Source organism: Natrix helvetica (genome assembly GCF_964273705.1).
Source record: "Natrix helvetica genome assembly, chromosome: 2".
Classification (NCBI taxonomy): Eukaryota; Metazoa; Chordata; class Lepidosauria; order Squamata; family Natricidae; genus Natrix; species Natrix helvetica.
In genome coordinates, this window is record NC_138552.1 from 108952929 (window position 1) to 108972129 (window position 19201).

The 19201-nt window shown below is 40.4% G+C and overlaps 1 protein-coding gene across 2 annotated transcripts in view; it reads left to right on the forward strand.

Moving 5' to 3' along the window:
* Positions 1-4512: 4512 nt before the first annotated feature.
* The window catches only part of EPHA1 (EPH receptor A1), an 81388-nt gene continuing 66699 nt past the window's right edge, over positions 4513-19201 (forward strand). The window contains exons 1-2 of one of the 2 annotated variants that reach the window (XM_081940285.1): positions 4513-4842; positions 14830-14897. In XM_081940285.1, coding sequence (XP_081796411.1) covers positions 4746-4842; positions 14830-14897 — 165 coding nt within the window. In that variant the 5' untranslated portion in view covers positions 4513-4745. The remainder of the gene's footprint in view (positions 4843-14829; positions 14898-19201) is intronic. The other variant, XM_081940286.1, reaches the window with a different exon arrangement.

Here is a 19201-nt window from a genome sequence, read left to right on the forward strand (position 1 = left end):
ACAAACCGCTTTTGGGCATCATCGCTGGGGACAAGCAAACTCCGCAGATTTTGTCTCCCCGTTTCACGAGATGGACGGTGTTCCTGGCAGCCTATAATTATACCCTGCTCCATCGCCCAGGGAAGCATATCTCGCATGCTGACGCATTAAGCAGATGTCCCCTGCCTATTGCCGTCCAGGATCCTGCTCCTGCCTCCAACGTTCTCTTAATCGACGAGATGCAGTCGCCCATCACGGCAGCAGACGTGGCCACACACACACGGCGAGACAGACTTCTCTCCAGGGTGCTGGCTTGGACTGAACGCGGCTGGCCAGCCAAACCCATGGGCACCGAATGGCAACCCTTTGCAACCAGACAACACGAACTCTCTACCCAGCAAGGTTGCCTCCTGTGGGGAAGCCGAGTCGTCGTTCCTGCCTCCCTCCAGGAAGCGGTGCTGAACACGCTGCATGAAGGCCACCCCGGCATCGTCAGAATGAAATCACTCGGTCGCAGCTACGCGTGGTGGCCGGGCATGGACCAGGACATTGCACGGTGGGTCTCTGGCTGTGAAAAGTGCCAGGAGTCCCGACCTGCGGGTCCCAGAGCTCCCATCCAAAATTGGGAGCAACCCAGAGCTCCATGGTCCCGGATCCACATGGACTTGGCAGGCCCTGTCAAGGGCCAGGTTTTTATTGTAATTGTTGATGCTTATTCTAAGTGGGTGGAAATTGCCTTACTGTCTAGTACTACTGCCCCTGCCATCATTAAGGTACTTAGAAGGGTTTTCGCTACTCATGGGTTGCCTGATCTAGTGGTATCAGATAACGGTCCCCAATTTACTGCTGCCCTGCTCGGAAAATTCCTTACGCAATTAGGAATCCGACAGGCATTTGTAGCGCCCTTCAATCCGGCGGCCAATGGCCTAGCGGAACGCGCGGTCAGATCAGCTAAAGAAGCGCTGGCTAGGTTTGGTCCAACTAACTGGCAGGAGGACATAGATACATATCTATTCTGGCAACATGCCACCCCATGCGCCACAACTAATAAAAGCCCTGCTGAATTGTTGATGGGTCGCCGAATTAGGACAACACTTGACAGGCTTCACCCCGAATATGCCCCATCTAAGCCTCTGGACTCACACAGTCAGATTAAGGGTTTCTCTATAGACGCTACTGTGTATGCACGAAATTATGCCGGCCACCCACTGTGGGTAAAGGGAATTATTAGAAAAATTACGGGCCCCTGCTCTTACTAGGTCGAAATAGAGGATGGCCGAATATGGAAACGCCATATTAATCAGTTGCGGAACCGACAAGGGGAGGCAAACACCACAGGGGAGCAACTGGGTATGGGTTCCGAGAACACACAAACAGCTAATTCCAGGCCTACCAGCCCCGAACCATGGGAACAACAAGGGCTAGACTCCGAAGTCACACAAACACCAAATTCCAGGCCGGCCTCCCCAGAGCCACCACAGAATAGAATTAGTAAACCTAGGAATCTACCTAGTGTTCACTATAAGTCTCCAGCAGGGGTAGAGCCGAGTAGACAAAATCCCAGGCCGTTAGAAACCACGGCCACTAACTCTGAAGCAGACGTCGCTCTGCGAAGATCAGGGCGGATCCGTCACCGCCCAAGGTACTTGCAAGATTACGCATGCGCTCTCTAGGTGTAAAGGAGTGTTGTGTATATAGTTTTCCCTCTGGTCCGCTACGCTAGGGGGCGCTGTGCTAAGCGCTGATTGGCTGACTGCTCTGACAGCGGCATATATAAAGGCTGTCAGAGCAGAGCTCAGCTGTTGCCTGTTAGCGAAGCGCGTGTATTGTGAATTGCCGCGTTGGCAACCTGTTAGCAATAAACTGTTAGCATTCTGTTAAGTCCTGGCTCGCCTCCTTTGTCCACCTGTGTTCTCTGCAAGCCAGAACACATTAATTATAGCTTTATCTTTCTATTTGGCCATTTTTCTAGCAGCATTTCAAGAGATGATTTTATTCTTGCTTCTGCATATTTATGTTTTCTCCCTCTGGAGTTTCAATTAATTTGCCATACAAATTAATTTAGAATGAAGAAATATCAATGAAATTAATTTGTTTGTTTAATATCCCGCCTTCATTATTTTTTTTATAAACAACTCAAGGCAGCAAACATATCTAACACTTCTTCTTCCTCTCCTTTTCCCCATAACCCTGTGAGGTGAATTGGGCTGAGAGAGAAAAGTCACCCAGCTGGTTTTCATGGCTAAGGATAGGAGTAGAACTCACAGTCTCCTGGTTTCTAGCCTGTCCATATGCCTGAATCTGGCCTGACAACATAAGTAAAAAGCATGGCTGTGCATCCTACTACCATCCCAAAAGAGAGGGTCTGCAGGTGGTCCCCACCATAGTTTGGCTATAAACATAGGAAAGCTGGAAACAATGGGGGGGCAGTCCTATCACTCAGGCAGTACTTTTTCAGAGATATGACTATATTTCCCACATCTACAAAATGTAAACATCCTCAAAAATGAATTTCTCTACTTTAAATCAGGGTTTAAAAGAATTCAGATAAGCAACTACTTAGCTGTGGAAAATATCAGCCAGACAAAGGGCATGTCAGAAAAAGAAATGCAGTTATCAAAAATTGAGTGCTGCTACCAACCTCTGGCTATAATTCCAGTCACCTGTTGCTTTAGTCTCCATTCATCATGCAACTACTTCCACAAAGCCAATGAGGGGATGTAGAACACAAAATAATTATTCAACAATTCCTTATCCCCAATATAACAGAATTGGGAAGGACCTTGGAGGTCTTCTAATCCAGGCCCCTGCCCAAGCAGGAGACCACATACCATTTCAGACAAGTGGTTGTCCAGTTTCTTCTTAAAAGCCTCCAGTGATGAAGCATCCACAGCTTCTGAAGGCAACCCATTCCACTGATTGATTGTTCTCACTGTCAGGAAATTTCTCCTTAGTTTTAGATGGCTTCCCTCCTTGATTCGTTTCCATTCTTTGCTTCAATCTATATTTGAAACCATAGCAAGGAAATGGGAATAATAAAACATTACAGAACAGCTTGGAAAGTTCTCAGAATCAAGTTGAATGAGCATCAGATTTAGAAATGAATCAGCTCATCCACAAGGCACCCAATAAGAGCCAGAAGCTGATTGTTTAGAGGATGATCCAGAAGAGTTCCAGCCGGTTTCAATCAGTATATGGACTTCTTTAGCCATAGTAGAAGTAATAAAGGATGTCTAATGAAAGCCAATAAAAAGCCAAGTCTAAGCTCAGCTTCTGATGACCTTAGATCTTGTTTAACTCATTTGACATAAACCAAGGTCGATGTCACACTTCCTGGAAACTTGAAGTCTTGACTGAAATGCAAAAACTTCTCCACTTTTAGAAAGGATCAAACCTACCAAGATTGGTGTATGAATTTTTTGTGCAATAAGAAGTCTTCAAAACATATGGTTTGGAGGAACAATGATTATGAAAGGAACACACAACCCAGAAAAGACTTTCCTCCTCCTCCACCTCCTCCTCCTCCTCCTCCTCCATCATGATTTATAATCTGTGCTATATTTTACTCTGCAACCCATATTTTATTTTCACTTCAAAGGTTTTACAATGTTACATTAGTATTAACCAAAAGCTGGTATTTAGAATTTCAAAAGCAAAAGTACATGGGAAAGAATAGAAGCAGATGGTAGGAGTACACTAAAAGGTGAGAGAGGCAAAAGGGCTTGATTAACTATTATTTTCCAGTGCAAAAGAATATACTACTTTTACTAAATATACTAAAGGGAGGATCAAAAGTGGGGAAGATGGTGAGTATAACCATGCAATTGAAGGCCTGCCCCCTTTGTGTACACGTGATGCATGTTAAAAAGGGATTTCCATTAATTGGTTGTGCTCATTATCTTGACTTCTCTGATCCCTCCATAAACATCCCCATCTTCTTTCCATGTTATCCTTCCAAAGAGACTGACGAATTTGAGGAACAGCTTAAATATTGTTCCGGTTTTATTTAATATTGCTATTTCTGTTAGGGAAGTTAGTAAGTATCAACCCCTAACTTTGACTATTCATTAAAAAAATGTTAAGCAGGATCAAGCTAGCTTATTCTTTAGATGGGTGTGTGCCAGGAAATCTAAGGATTATAGGATGCACTAAGAAACTCCAAAACATCACAAGAAGACAAAAGCAAACTTCTTGGATATTGCTGCTAAAAATCTGGCACGATAGATCAATCCGGATTTAAGACTTGACTCCTGGTGACTTCCTGGATTAATCCCTCCAGTTTTCTTGGCAACATTTTCAGAAGTGGTTTTCTACTGCCTTCTCCTTCCTATTCCCATTGGGCATAGGTCTGAAAAATGTCACTGTGAGCCCACCAGGTGGCCCTGTGGAGCCATCCACGGAGCCTGACAGAGGGAGGGGGGAAATGAGACTTCCCAGGAAAAGTGGCAACTACCTTTAAGGTGAGCCTATCTGCTTGTAGCTGGCCCAACCCCTTTAAAGCTAGTAGCAAGCAGTTGATTGGGAGAGAACTGGTTTCACCACTTCTCTGCTGTACTCTTTCATCATAAGTCAGGGCCAGGCAGGTAGCTTTTGCAATGCAGGAATCTCCGTCAGTCCTTTGGCTCTGGTGAAAGTCTCACATCAAGGGCACCAGGCGAGCGCCTCGATGTCTCAGGCCTGTGGCCACCAAGCTGAGAGACTTGTTGAGTGACGGAACTGAGCCTCAGAGCCAGCCTGGTCTGGGAGCAGGATTGCCTCCACGGGAAATGGAGCGGAGATTCCTTGGCAGAAAAGGCGCTCTGTCTTTGGAGCTGCTGTTTCTGTTCTCTGTTTCCTTTCTGCGAGAGATACCTGCTAAAGAAGGTAAGGGCAGCTGGGGAGAAGGGAAAGATAGCCGGGGTTCAAAACTTGGGAGAGCCGCATAACTTCTTCGAATGTTGCAAGAGGGAAGTTTTAGACTCTGAAACCGAAAATGCCAAACAAAAGGAGAACACACTTCGCAAGGACATGTTACCTTGAAAAACCATACAAAGTTGCATTATGCACAAGTGCTGATTTTTGGGGAGGAGAGATGCTGGGGAATTAAGAAATGTCCTCTTCAGATATTTTTTCCACAAAGACAAAACCTGAACCTGCCAAACTGTACTTACTTAAGGTTTGCTTGTCAGCAGGTTGGAATCGATTGCAGCATCTACTGTAGTGATCAGTCTGGATTTGCTGCTATCTGAAATGAATGAAACAGCCCTAGCTTTGGAAGACAATGAGGAACCTGACAAGAAAGTTAAATTAGTCACACTCCCGGTTTTTTTTTGCTCCATTGTGGGGTTAACTATCCTGCTGAAAAGCAGGATGAACTGGGCCCTGGTACTTCCAATAGCTTGGGAATCTTTGCAGATGACACTTGGTAGCCCTGGAGCTCTAGATTTCAGGGAAGCTTTGGTTGGCTTCCGGATTTTAGAGTTGTTTTTCAAAGGATCTTTTTTTAATGAGATTATTGGGTAACTGAAATCTCTTAGTAAGCAAGCAACAATGTTATGAGTCAAATAAGCTTTACAAGTTCATTACATTAAAATCCTAATGGAAACAGGAATCAGGTATCTTCCGCTTGTCTGTAGCAGGCAGGGTTGGGCTGTAACTCGTAATTTCTGTTTTAGGGTTGGTTCCCAATTATACACCTCCACTCTCCCTCCTGATACAGTACAACATGCATGTAATTTTTTTAATGGTATCTATAAGAATCACTGGACACGTTAATAATTAATAAAGTAAAATTAGGTTTCTCTGAATTAGCTCCTCTAAAAAAAAATTACTAATGCATTCTGTTAGCAGAACTTACAAATATCTTTGTTGTTGTAGAACTTTAGTAAATTAAACAGTTCCTTCTTTGCAATGGATATACACTCACTCAATACACAAACTTTAAATATTTCTCGTTGCCAAACCCAAACCTCAATTAGTGTTATTTAATGGCTGAGGGTGCTTCAAACTCAGAGGTATTCAACCCTGGCAACTTTAAGATATGTGGATTTCAACTCCCAGAATTCCCCAGTCTGCTATGGCTGGCTGGAGAATTCTGGGAGTTGATGTCTGCAAGTCTTAAAGTTGCCAGGGTAGGAAACGCCCCCCTCTGTCCTGTTCTAAATTATTGCATAGTTCTTGAAAAGTTCATTTCTGCCTCGCTTCTTACCCTTACTTATGAGCATCTGACTTTTCATTTTCTGTGTTAAAAACAGAGCTAGTGGCTCCAAACTGGGATGGAAAATGTGTATGCCTTGCAAATGGTCTACAAACGATTTGTGAAGCTTTCTGCATTTGTGTAATGATAGGACATGGATAACTTTACATGCTGAAAAATTCTTAAGAGAGTCCCATTTGTTTGTTTCCTTGATTCTCCTAGCATAAGCCAACTCAGACCTACTGTAGTGGCTCCCATAATGAAGTTAAATATTGTATTGGTTCAGCGATTTCGCACATGATAACTAGAAAAAGAAGTTGCAACATCTTAATAATAACCAATCCCACTAATCTCCATGGCTGATTAGAATAATTTTACTTAGAATGTTTTGGTTTAACTAGTTTATATGATTGGTTGAACTTGACGCTGTAGCTTTAGGTAAACAGCCGAATGGTCAGGAATGGCCTTTAACCTCTAATTATTGAAAGACTGACAATGACCTGGGGTAGAATGCTTTGTTTAAATACAGCAGCCAGTTATGGATGTCTGAAATGAATGAATGAAAACATGCCACCATCAGATTCAAGGTTCATAAGTTACGTTTAAAAAATAAAACTGAGTTTAAAGTTCTGGTGCTTTCAATCATGCCTTATATTCCAGGAAAACCTTTTCAGCTATAATATTTTTCTGTGTAGCCTCGGTTTCTATTTTAGATGACACTTTCTCCTTGCAGAACCTAGTCATATTGATGACGCTGGCAAATCACGAATTTACAATATGACCTTTTATTTCTCCCAAATTTAAGGGCAATTGTCCCGAAACACCTCATCTGCCCATAATTAAGAAAATGATATAATTTGAGCTGTGGTTCTTTCTTGGCACCTGCATACCAGCCTACCTGCAGCCACTTTGGCAAGGGTGTTACCTGCTGAGGACTTCAGGAATTTAATTCCCTTGCTTACACTTAAAGGGCAATCATGTGAGCAAAGGACATAAAGCTAGACCCCCAAATCTCCCTGTCAACTTGCATGCTTCCCTGTCTCTAGTATCCATTATTTGGTTTTAAATTTCATAGCACAAAAATGGAAGGAACTAGATATTCTACTTTTTAAGAAAATAACTTGCATCTATTAATCATTTCAAAGCAGATTTGCTATGGTCCTCTTCCCCCACCTCCATCTGTCCAGAGCAGCCTTTATCCAATCAATGTTTATTCAGTCATTCATCTCTACTGCCAAAGTTTTACTCATTGTACAATTAGGAAAAAGCTCTCAAAAAGTATTCTTGTATCTAACTTTTCCTAATGGATCACATTTGTAAGCATTTTTTAATGTAACTTTCTGTAAGATAGACCTTTTTATCTATCACCTTTAAGCCAAGAAATATAGGCATTAGCAAACTCTGAATTATGTGCCTGCTTGTGCCATGATATATTCTTTATTTCACAGAATGCATTGTTTCTCTTGGAGGGAATCTAGGATGAACTTCTTTCACATTCTTAGCATATGTATTGCATAATTTAAGTTTTTGTTTCATTCCTAGCACTCATATCCAGTTACAGGAATTCTTATAGTAGAGCTGTGATCCAAACTTGTATCCACATGAATTGCTCTAGTTAAGAGGCTGAATTTAAGTATTGTATTCCAACATAGGATTTCCCCCCCCCCTCAGATTTGGAGTTTATAACTAACATTTTAGTCATTTTTTGTTCTTTAGAAATGCTGTTCGAAAATGTTGTTAGCATTATTTTAGTACAGTTAGTGACTCCCTGTGTATATTTTTTATTAAATTTCTATGCCACCTAACATATGAAGAAGTCACATGCAATGAAAAGGTTTTAACACTCCTGTTGATGGTGTCTGAATTACTTAGGAAAATAAAGTTTCCTGAGATAATTAAGTTTTTCTAATATATCTTTAACTAGAATGATCTATATCGGGGGCGTCAAACTGGCAGTCTGTGGGCCACGTGCAGGCCACACCCATCCCGGCTCCGCAAAGGCAAAAAATGTCATGATATGTCATGATACGTCACAATCGAGTTTGGGATCTATTTTGCCATCTTAACAACCAAGCATAAGGCAGACTATTGTATAGTTGCAAAGAAGGAGCCATGGTAACATGTAACATTGAGAGATCTGTCAGAGATCCTTAGCAAGGTAATATGGATTAGTGCTTAGGATGCCACTTTATTATCTATGACATGTCATTGATGTATAGATGTTCTACCCTTTAAAAAATATGATTACCTTTGGTTTTCACAATAGAAAGATAGGATACACTTCACAGAGACATGACAGCAGCTGAGAGACTGGAGGGAATTAATACTTCAGTCATGGCTTCACAGCATGTTCTCATTTTAAAGCCTTCACTCACTTGTGGAAATATTTCCCAACAGAAATTCCTGATGGAAAAGTGGGTCTTAGAGAGCAATAAGGAAGCAGGGAAGTTGTAGCAAAAATGAGACCATGTGTAAATAATATAATGATGCCTTTATCCTGTTAATATTAATTTTTGAAGCTGATTCTAAAATGTTTCAGGCCACACAAGGCCATAAAGGTAGCACCATTAAAGCAGCAGCATTTTTTCCTGGGATGGACACTGATTCAACTGCTTTAAAGAGTTCTCTGATACCTCACAGTCCCAGGAAAAGAGGCAGTTGCTTTAAAAGTTACAGACAGTACAGTGGTGGGTTGCAGGCAGTACGCCCCGGTACAGGCGTACCGGAGCCAGCCTGGAGCACTGGATACCGTTCCAGTACGGTGCTCCAGAGGGCCCACCTGCCCTCCCGAGCTCCTTACCAGTGTTTAAAGGCTTCTGCGCAGGCACATGGCGTGTACAGCGCCTGCGCGACACTCTGCAGAGCAACTGTAGCATCGCGGAGGCACTTGAACACATGCACGCATATCCATGAGGACGCCGCCGGCCCCATTCCTACCGTACCGGTTGGAACGGGATTTGCAACCCACCACTGAGACAGTACTATATATGCAACTTCATGCATTCCAAAGCACTTTTTAAAAACTGGGTCCAAAGTACTTAGTATGAGATTGATTTTAAGATTTTCTAGAATGTATAAAGATACTCCAAATTTATGTTGGGAATGTGGAAAACAATAAAGGGTCATTTTATCATCCTAGAAAATTTGGGGTTCAAATGCATACAGTAAATAAAGCATTTTAAAAGTTAATTGAAACTCACCATGAACCATTGAGTCCTTCCTTCGCCTTGCCATGTTCTCCTTCCAACTCCTGATCTGTCCCATTCCTTCCTTAATTTCCTTAATACTTGGACTGTGTCAGCAGCTCAAAGGTGATATTGTTTGTGTGAAGTGAAGGGAGGGGTGATGTCTCTCCTACCCCCTTTTGGTGCCAGGAAAAGAGGAGAGGAGACTGCTGGGTGTAGAAGGAAGAATCTAGAGCAGAGTTGACTTAAAGAGGAAAAGAGAAGATGGGGTAAGAACTAAGCCAACAGTATGGCCTTCTCTTTCCCCATGCCCAATGCAGAATGGAATATAAAGACAAGGCCTGATAAAAGTCAACTGAAATTGCAAAGACCTTTTGCATGATTTTTAGATATAGCTATTCCATGGAATAGAAAGCCATAGAAGGCTGTAGAAGGGTGGTTCCTATTACAATGTTTAAAATATGTTTTATATGCATCCTAAATTCAAGCTTGCAAGCTCACTGCTGTTTATATATGACTGATTTGATTTGGGGTACGCTGAGTATGCAGAGTCCCGAAATTGAACATGAGAATTCCATCACTGAAGGTCAAAAGGGATCAGAAGGAAAGCAGGGGCTACATGTTCTAACCCTTAAACTCTCTTAAACACCAGGAAGCTTCTTGGATTTAAGTTTGATTCACATTCAGTCTTTTTAGCCATGTAACAGAACAAACAATTCAGTTATTTGTTGTCTGGATTTAAGACAAAAGTGTCTATGACTGTACACACTTTCTTTGACAAACAGAGGCTTTTTTTTTCTTACAGCCTGCTAGCCGATCAAGTCTGCTTTTAGTGTAGATCCTTGAGCCAGTTCTAATGAATTGGGTAATTTCCTCTTGTCCCTGTTTATGCTTTTGCTAGCTTAAAATGAAATAGTAGCAACATAGTCTTCATTTTTAGAATGCAGAATCTAAATGTTTGGTTGTTGGTTTTTTTTTTAATTACTAAGATTTATGATGCATGAATCCCTGGAACTGCCTTGATTTTGAAAGATGTTAGATGATGAAATCTAATAAATCAACTGTAACCTAATAGCCTCAAGGAAATAGTTCCCTGCAAGCAAGGGAAGATGAGCTACCTAAGATTCATGGTTGTTATTCTTGGTTTGAATTTTAACCAAGTGACAAAGAAGAAGATAAGAAGGGGAAGGGAAGAGATGGACCTCCATGATCCAAACTTCATTTTCTTTGCTCCTTGGAATGGAGAAAAACAAAACTAACCCTGGCCCTTGCATCCTTCACAGGAACAATGGGAGGAAACCTCCAAAAATAAAGGGAAACAACAGCAAGAAAAGTATCAAAGCTTTTTCCTTCCTTCCTTCCTTCCTTCCTTCCTTCCTTCCTTCCTTCCTTCCTTCCTTCCTTCCTTCCTTCCTTCTTATTCCTCCTCTATAACTCCATAGAATATTCTGCAAATATTTATTTCATCAGCTGTCAAATGCCATCAAGTATTAGTTATAATATTACAGTGTGGGAGAAGCAGACTCATCAGATGTCAAATAATGTAAAGAATGGCTTTCTTTAACAGCTTAATTTTCTCAAATTAACAAAGAAGACGATGGTCTCAAGCAAACTTGAGACCAATTTATTAAAAAGATTTGATTAGATCCTTCCAATTACAGGTCTATCTGTGGCTGGCAATTAATATGTTAGTTAGCTTAATGGAAATTTGGTTTCTTGGCTGGATGTCAAAAATGTGCTAGGCCCAAGCAAGTTGGATTCATAAACAGATCAACAGTTGGCTACTGTTAGATCTCTGGCAGAAAAACACATAGCATCTCCTGGCCAAAATTCTTTTATTCTCTCTCGAGGGAATTTGGGCTTAAATTTAGCATTACTTTCATTACATCCAAGACCTCTTTATTTAATTATCTCTCTTTATCTAGAATCTACTAAGAGTGAGAAGACAATTTGATTCAGCCTATATTTGTCACAAAAGGGCTTCATTAGGCCAGGAATTTTTTGTCCCAGATTTTCTTTCTTCAAAATTGGAAAACACAAAACTCCAACACTTAGACTTCCATTGTGTCACTGTTCAAATGTCGCTTTCCTTCTTTCGCTAACAAATATATACCTGAAGAGATATATATTTTATGCATTTATGGGTTAGCATTCCAGAATTTGTTTTATTGATAACTTCAATAAATCTAAAATAAAGGAGAATATTTATAGCTCAGAGTTGAAATGAGGGGTTACATTACTCTCAGAGAGCACCAAGTACCCCTCAGTAAATTTAAAATAATGGTTTTTCCTTTTTAAAATAAGCATGTTTGTATAAATGGTTCATTAGAGGACAGCCCAGGGAACAAAAACAACCATCCAGAGATTTGGGAATCATGTGAGCATAATTTCAATTCAATACGAGGCAGTGCAAGCGGGCGGCGCCCAGGAGTAGGGCCTTCTCTGTGATGGGCCCGACCCTCTGGAATGACCTTCCCCCTGACATCAGAACAACTACCGATCTCCGCTCCTTCCGTAAGAAGCTTAAAACCCACCTGTTTAGTTTAGCTGGCCTGGCCTAATCCCAGTTTAGTCCCTCAATTCTGCACTTTTAAATTTTAGGGGTTGGTTTTAAGTTGATTTTTAATTTTTATCACCCTGTACAGCTTTATGGTTTAATTTGATTTTAAGTGTATTTATTCTTTGTATATGGTTTTAATGTGGTGTCTGTACACCGCCCCGAGTCCCTTTGGGGAGAGGGGGCGGTCTATAAATCTAATAAATCTAATCTAATCTAATATATTTGAATATATTCTTTTTTCTTGGGTTGCCTATAGAATTTATGCTGTTCTCAACTTGTTCCTACTAGTGGTAAGGCCGTCGCTCTTTTTTTCTTATCAAGGTTGGAGAATTTCTTTCAGTTTCTTCACTGATGTTTAAAGCTAAAGACTAACTCCAATTGTTAGGTAGCCTTGGATTGGGGGTTTAGTTCAAATTTGGAATAAGATATCTCTGATGGAAAAGGATCAAAAATTGGCTAGAGACAATAACAGGAGTCAAAATAGTTTGGAAACCCGAAGTTTTTTTTACTAGTAATAATGACTGCAAAATACAAAAAAGAAATACAGTATTTGATTTTACATATAATTACGGCGTCGAGGATTGCCTTCGCTCAGAAAGGGAAAAACAAATTAATTCCAAGCGAAGATGAAATAATAAGAAAGGTTATGGATTGTGCCGAAATGGATAAATTAACAAAAGAAATCCAGGGAAAAGAAAAAACAGAATACTACCAGATATGGGATAAATGTTATAGGTGGATGGAGGAAAGAAACAAAGATCAATGAAGGAAGCCAATAAAGCCCAAAAATAGTAGTTAAGGAGAATTAACACATATATATGCATCCAAGAGGTTTAAATTTACTAGAGGTGATCAGCCAATATAGCAGACAGATGAGTAAAATAAGAGGGTTAAGAATGGTGAAATGCAAATGAAATATACTAGAAGGGGAAATAATATAAGGAGAACGGTATCAATTGGTAATTGCTATTAGAAAGAACAGGGAGTTCCTGTTCGTATTGTATTGTGTAAATATGGTGTACGTCTACGTTGTGTGTGTGTGTGTTTTGCATGTTTGTAAATAAATAAAAAATTATTTTTTAAAAAAGGAATAAGGTATCTCTATTTTCCCCCCATTATATTCTTGAGATATCTACATTTATCCTTTCATTGCCTTCATGTTAGAGCAGGGGTGTCCAAACTTGGGAACTTTAAGACTTGTGGACTTCAACTCCCACAATTCCCCAGCCAGCATGGCTGGCTGGGGAATTCTGGGAGTTGAAGTCCACAAGTCTTAAAGTTCCCAAGTTTGGACACCCCTGTGTTAGAGACTGGTTTTTCTTTCTCTCAAATATAGATCCATAGGGCTTGTCAGGCATATTGGTTGTGTGATGCAGTGTATTATATTAGAGAAGAGAGCTACCATTGCCCTGCCTTAAGCTCAGAATTGCCATGTTTAGGCCTTTGGCTTTATTTCTTCTCTCTGCAGGAGTCTCGCCAAACACCAGCTGTTCATGATCTGTTCATCACAAACATTGACTTCCAATATTCTTAGTTGCTAACAGAGTTGTCTCACTTTCCATTGTACAGGTTACAACCCTAAATGAATTACAACCCTAAATGAGCCGGGCAATGACAGTCATAAATTATGTTAGTCATAAAGCAGGTCACCACCAGTGAATGCAACTGTTGTTAAGCAAGCCCATTGCTCACTATGAGGCAGTTTTGGCTAGAAACGTAAACACTGGTTTCCAGAAAAAACCATAGTGAATCACAATCATATTACCGTAGGACCCTGCAAACAGGCATAAACTCGGACCAATGTTTGAATGCCCAAAATGCAATTATGTGACCACAAGGGAGGAGGCGACATCAGAACTACAAAGTCAGGTCATAAGTAATTTGGGGGGGGGGGGGGGGATCTGTTATAATTTTGAACAGTCACTAAGCATCCAGTCATCGTAAGTTGAGGATTACCTCTAGCCCTTAATAATCGGTACCAATGACAAGATAATTACTCGAACAACCTAAGCATACTCTTAATCTACTATGCTATTGTAAGCACCGGGTTTAGTTTTGTGCTCCTTGCCTTACTAATTAGTCACTATCAGAGAATATTACATGATAGCTGCCTTTCCCATGACAACTATTTTGGTTTATTTGCAGGTCCTTGATTATATAATTACATTTTATTAACATAAACATTAGGTCTGCACTATCTACAATTGAGAATGTTACAGGAACAAGTAGAACATAGAATCATAGGGCTGTAAGGGACCTTGGAGGTCTTCTAGTCCAACCCTTGGCTCAAGGCAGGAGACTTTATCCCAGACAAATGGCTGTCCAGTCTATTTTTGAAAACCTCCAGTGATAAAGGACCCACAATTCCAGGAGGCAAGCTATTCCATTGACTACTTGTTCTCTCTGACAGGAAATTTATCTCTAGATTGGATCTCTCTTTAACAAGCTTCCACCCATTTCTTCTTGACAGCCCTCTGGTGCTTAAGAGACATGTCACCTCTTAAAAGATCCTAAGGATCATGCTGATCGAACTCCTAGAGCTAGATTTTGTTTCCAGGATTGCCTCTGAATAGCAGTGGATGGAGAACTCGAGCAGTAGGGTTACCTTTACCCCTCGTAATGCTTACGGATTTCCTTGAAAGCATCTCTTTGATTTCTGGTGAGAAGAGAACCTTGGACCATTAGAGGTGGGTTGCTCCCGGTTTGGCCAAACCAGTAGTGGTGGTGGCGGGAGGCTCCACCCACCTGCCTGGATGCTTCTGTGTATGCGTACGAGCATGAGCATACCGGTAGTAAACCGGTTAGGAACTCACCACTGTGACCATGTAGGCCTTTGGGGTGATTCTTCATTACTTGTTTCAGGCAAGGTTGGTACGAATTTTAAGTTTTTGATGGCTGACTCATTTTTTTTTTCTTATTCTTCTTTTCAGTTAATCTTCTGGACACAAGCACTTCTCAGAATGAGCTAGGCTGGTTGCCAGACCCTCCAGATTCAGGGGTAAGTGCAAATCACAAAAACTAGAATGCAAACAATCTGTATTGCATTGCAGCATGGAGCTGAGTTTACAGTGGCAGCTAGGAAATCTCTGCTAGAGATTAGTTGGTTTACTTAATGTCAAAGAAAGAGACCTAGCCGTCTGTGTTGCTCTGTTGCTTGGATCCTAGAAAGGGCCAAGTAGCTAGAGAAGTCTGACAAATGAGGGTCAATAAGAAGCAGAAGCCTTAGAAAAGTTGAATAAGGATTGAAAAGACAGTAAAGGGTGCTAGCCTGAAATTTTAAATGATTTTAAAAGGGAATATTCCAGAAGAAAAACAAAGACCAAGATTTGGATGTGAAGAGGCAAGGAAAACAGTTGAAGCATGGGCAGAAAGATTTATCTGTCACCAAGAATCTCCTGTTTTTTAACCCTTCTTTTCAAGAAGGAAGTTTTGCTGAACTTCACCTTGATTTCAGTGTAATTTTGCTGTTGCATATTATTTTCTGTGCGGTGTTCTAATCTGTGAGATAATCCATAGGTTGTTTCTTGGATAGATTTTGCTGATTTTCTGATATCTAGTCATTTCTTGTTCTTTTGCTTCTTTTATTTTTTTTCCTTTTTTTTTTGGTTCCCTTCTTATCTAGCTTTGCTTGCTGGTTTATTTTTTATCCAGTTTCACCAACAGGAGTGGGATATAAAGGCACAAGCCCATTTAGGAGCTATGTATTAATTGATCCAGCTTTACTGCTTAGTTCAAAATCTCTTATGTGGCAATTCTAAAGTTTCTAATTCTGCAATGGGTCAACCGTATTTAATACATTTTCCCAAATGAAACTCACTCTCTCTCTCTCTCTCTCTCTCTCTCTCTCTCTCTCTCTCTCTCCCTCCCTCCCTCCCTCCCTCCCTCGCCCCCCCTCTCTTCCTTTATGGCTTTGTGGAAGACTACCTTGCTGTACTTTGCAATTCTTTGGAATGTACTGTATATTTCAGTTGCCTCTGGGGAACTGTCACACATGTCAGCTTTTTTGATCTTCCTGTAGTGCTTTAAATATTCTGAATTTCTACCATTTGCTGCCTCCCTTCCCCCAACCATACAAAAGACTGTTTTCCCTCCACCTTAGGAAAATGAATGCTGCTTTATTGTTTTTATGTTTTTAATAATTGCATTGTTTTTTAACGTTTTAAATTATTTTTGCTTTTCACTTTTTGTTGATTTGGTATCATTTTCTGCATTTTTAATTTTGTAAGTAGCACTGAGATATGGTAGTGAGGTGGGTGGCTATATAAAGTGAGTGAGTGAGTGAGTGAGTGAGTGAGTGAGTGAGTGAATGAGTGAATGAATGAATGAGAAAAGAGTTTCCTGAAATCATAATTCCAGAATTTCTAATTGATCAATTGAATATCTTTTACATTATCCATTTTCATTTTGTGATTGTGTACTGTTAACCATACCTAAAATACAGTCAAATGAAAAATCATTCAAAACACTAAACAAGAAGCCTAAAATGTATTGCATTCCTCTTTTTAATGGTAGTCAGAAGAGGGCTGGTCTTTTCAACAAGAAATTGTTCCATAGTAGAAGGCATGCCATGGAAATGGTGGGACTAACTATTGATGCTAAATCCATTCTATAGCATATTTGTCCCTCCACCACAAAAGGTTATTGAATTCTAAGAGGGAAGCATTGGTGCAACTCATTACTAATGGTTAATGCAAGCAATGTGAGCCTTCTTTGTATCATCTATAAGCCACAATCAACCTCACAGGCTTGTCATTCTGGAGGGGGGAAAACAGGACTTCCCCCTGTGCTTAGATATAAAGCATATTGAAGTTATTTGCGAATTCCTAACTAAAAATTCTTGTAGTTGAGGCTTTTGCAATTCTGACTAGGGGTGTCTACTAATATTCAATGTTTATTCTACATAGAGGCTGTGATCTTTCTTTGCTTTTTGTGGCTAAATAAGATTATGATACTCACCTTTTTCTTAAGTTGTACTACCACAATGCAAGGACACAAGATGAGCTGAGGCCAAGATAAGGAGGACAAGGGATATGAAGAAGGGTAGAGCAAATTATGGCACTTATGGCATTCATCCCACAAGGAATTTGACTAACTAACACAGTACAATTGCAAGTTAAGGCAAATGAAAAGCAGAAAATGATCATAATAGACAAAAATTATTTACTCATTTGTTTACAAAGGCTTGTAAGCTGCTCCAGTTGAAGCTGAGCCTGAACAGCATACACTTTCCACCTTCGTAAATTCAGATTAAAAACAAAACATTAAATTTAGCAATATAAACAATCCATAGGGAAAAAAACAATGTAGAAAATGGAAACATACAATCAACATGCTATTTATTAGATTTTTCTTCGTCAGAAGGAGTATTCATACTATTCTGGGCCCATGGTCAGATGGTCATGATTTTATAGACTTCCTAAAAACCAGTGGCTCAGTGGCTAAGACACTGAGCTTGTCGATCAGAAAGGTTGACAGTTTGGCGGTTCAAATCCCTAGCACCGCGTAACGGAATGAGTTCCCATTAGTTGCCCAGCTTCTGCCAACCTAGCAGTTTGAAAGCATGAACAAATGCAAGTAGAAAAAATAGGAACCACCTTTGGTGGGAAGGTAACAGAGTTCCGTGTGCCTTCGCCATTTAGTCATGCCAGCCACATGACCACGGAGATGTCTTTGGACAGCGCTGGCTCTTCAGCTTTGAAACGGAGATGAGCACCGCCCCCTAGAGTCAGGAATGACTAGCACATATGTGTGAGGGGAACCTTTATCTTCACTTAAAAACCAACAGAGTTGGGCCATTCTGATGCCTGGGAGAAAAACTTCCAGATAAGAAGGGTACAATTGAAAATGTATACTTCCATGAACTTTGCAGATAACAGTCTCTAAAAAACTGGGAACCCTTGATATAGGGAAAGGAAAAACTATCCCATCTTAGGGATACCATGAAGGAGCTAAGAAGAAATTTCCACATGACTTGCCATCTCAGAAAAGGTTGTGTTTCTTGTAAGTACCCATTTTATTTCTGATTAAAAGTGTCCTGAAAAAGGCATTTGCTGAGTGATCTTGTCCCAAGACAAATGAGGGTTGAAATATAACAGCATTTTACATGTGAAACAAATAGGCTATCAAAGCTACATCTATGCTTTCAGGTTGGATTATATTGCTGGTGGATTAAAGCCATTTTCAAATGAAATGTAATTCCCTGCAATTTCGTGGACATATCTATGTAAAAAAATTTGGTAGCAACATAGAAATGATTTACTGATGTTCTCTTCTGGCATGACTTTTCAACTTTCTAACATTACAGCCTTGCTGGAGTTTCCCATCCAAGTATTAAACAGGCTTGGCCCTGCTTAGCTTCTGGGTCCAGACAAGATTGACCACATAGTGTCACTTATTAATAATAATACACCACCTGAATCCATCAAGGTTCTAAAATGTTGTTAAAATGAGCTGTATGCAGAGCATAATAGTGTAGCCTCTTGGATTTATAGGAACGTCTATAATAATGGCAAGGCACATGTCTTGTGAATAGGATATTTCATTGCATTGTAGTTAATGAATACTGAACATTCTTTTGTGTCAGGGTAGGACTGACAGCTGAACAGGGTCGGAATCCTTAGATTCTTAGAATTGCTGGATAGTGCTGCTAGGCAACGGCCCCAACAAATATTGTGCAATGTTCATCTTTGCCTGTTTCTCTAGTTGAGTCCAAGGCATGTCTCGGTCACAAAGGTTGTCAATTATTTCCTTGAAGTCAAAGCTCTACCATCTGTGTCCTGACACCAGTATTTGATACTGCTAGGACTGCATGCTTATTTATTTTTCTTCTGACCTTGGAAAGTGTAAAGAATAAAAGCTGTAGTTGTTGGGTAATTCAATGCTGTCCTTTCAAAGTGGAGCCAAGAACTAATTGCAACATGCTGGCTACCCTGAAGAAAACAGGTTTGGTGGTCTGTGTAGTCTTCCTCCTGGCTTGTAACTGGATTAGAACAGAAGACTGGGAAAGAGAATTTCATTATTTCCTCTTTTTCTTGCCACGATTCATATTCCTTTCTCACCCTCTTCATAAAATGGAAGCATTTAAAAGAACTTGAGTTTTCGCCCTTATTTCTCGTGAACGTTAAGTGTTTCATAGGGCTGAAAAGAGAGTAATTGCTAGAAAATGGGCTATCTTTAGCCATTTCAGCAGATGGCATTTGTCCTTATGAACCTTCCTAGCATTATGACCTTAAGAAGATGTTCACCTGTTCTCCTTCTCTCATCAGAGGTATGTTTTTTTAGGAACTTAAGGAAACCTGTGTG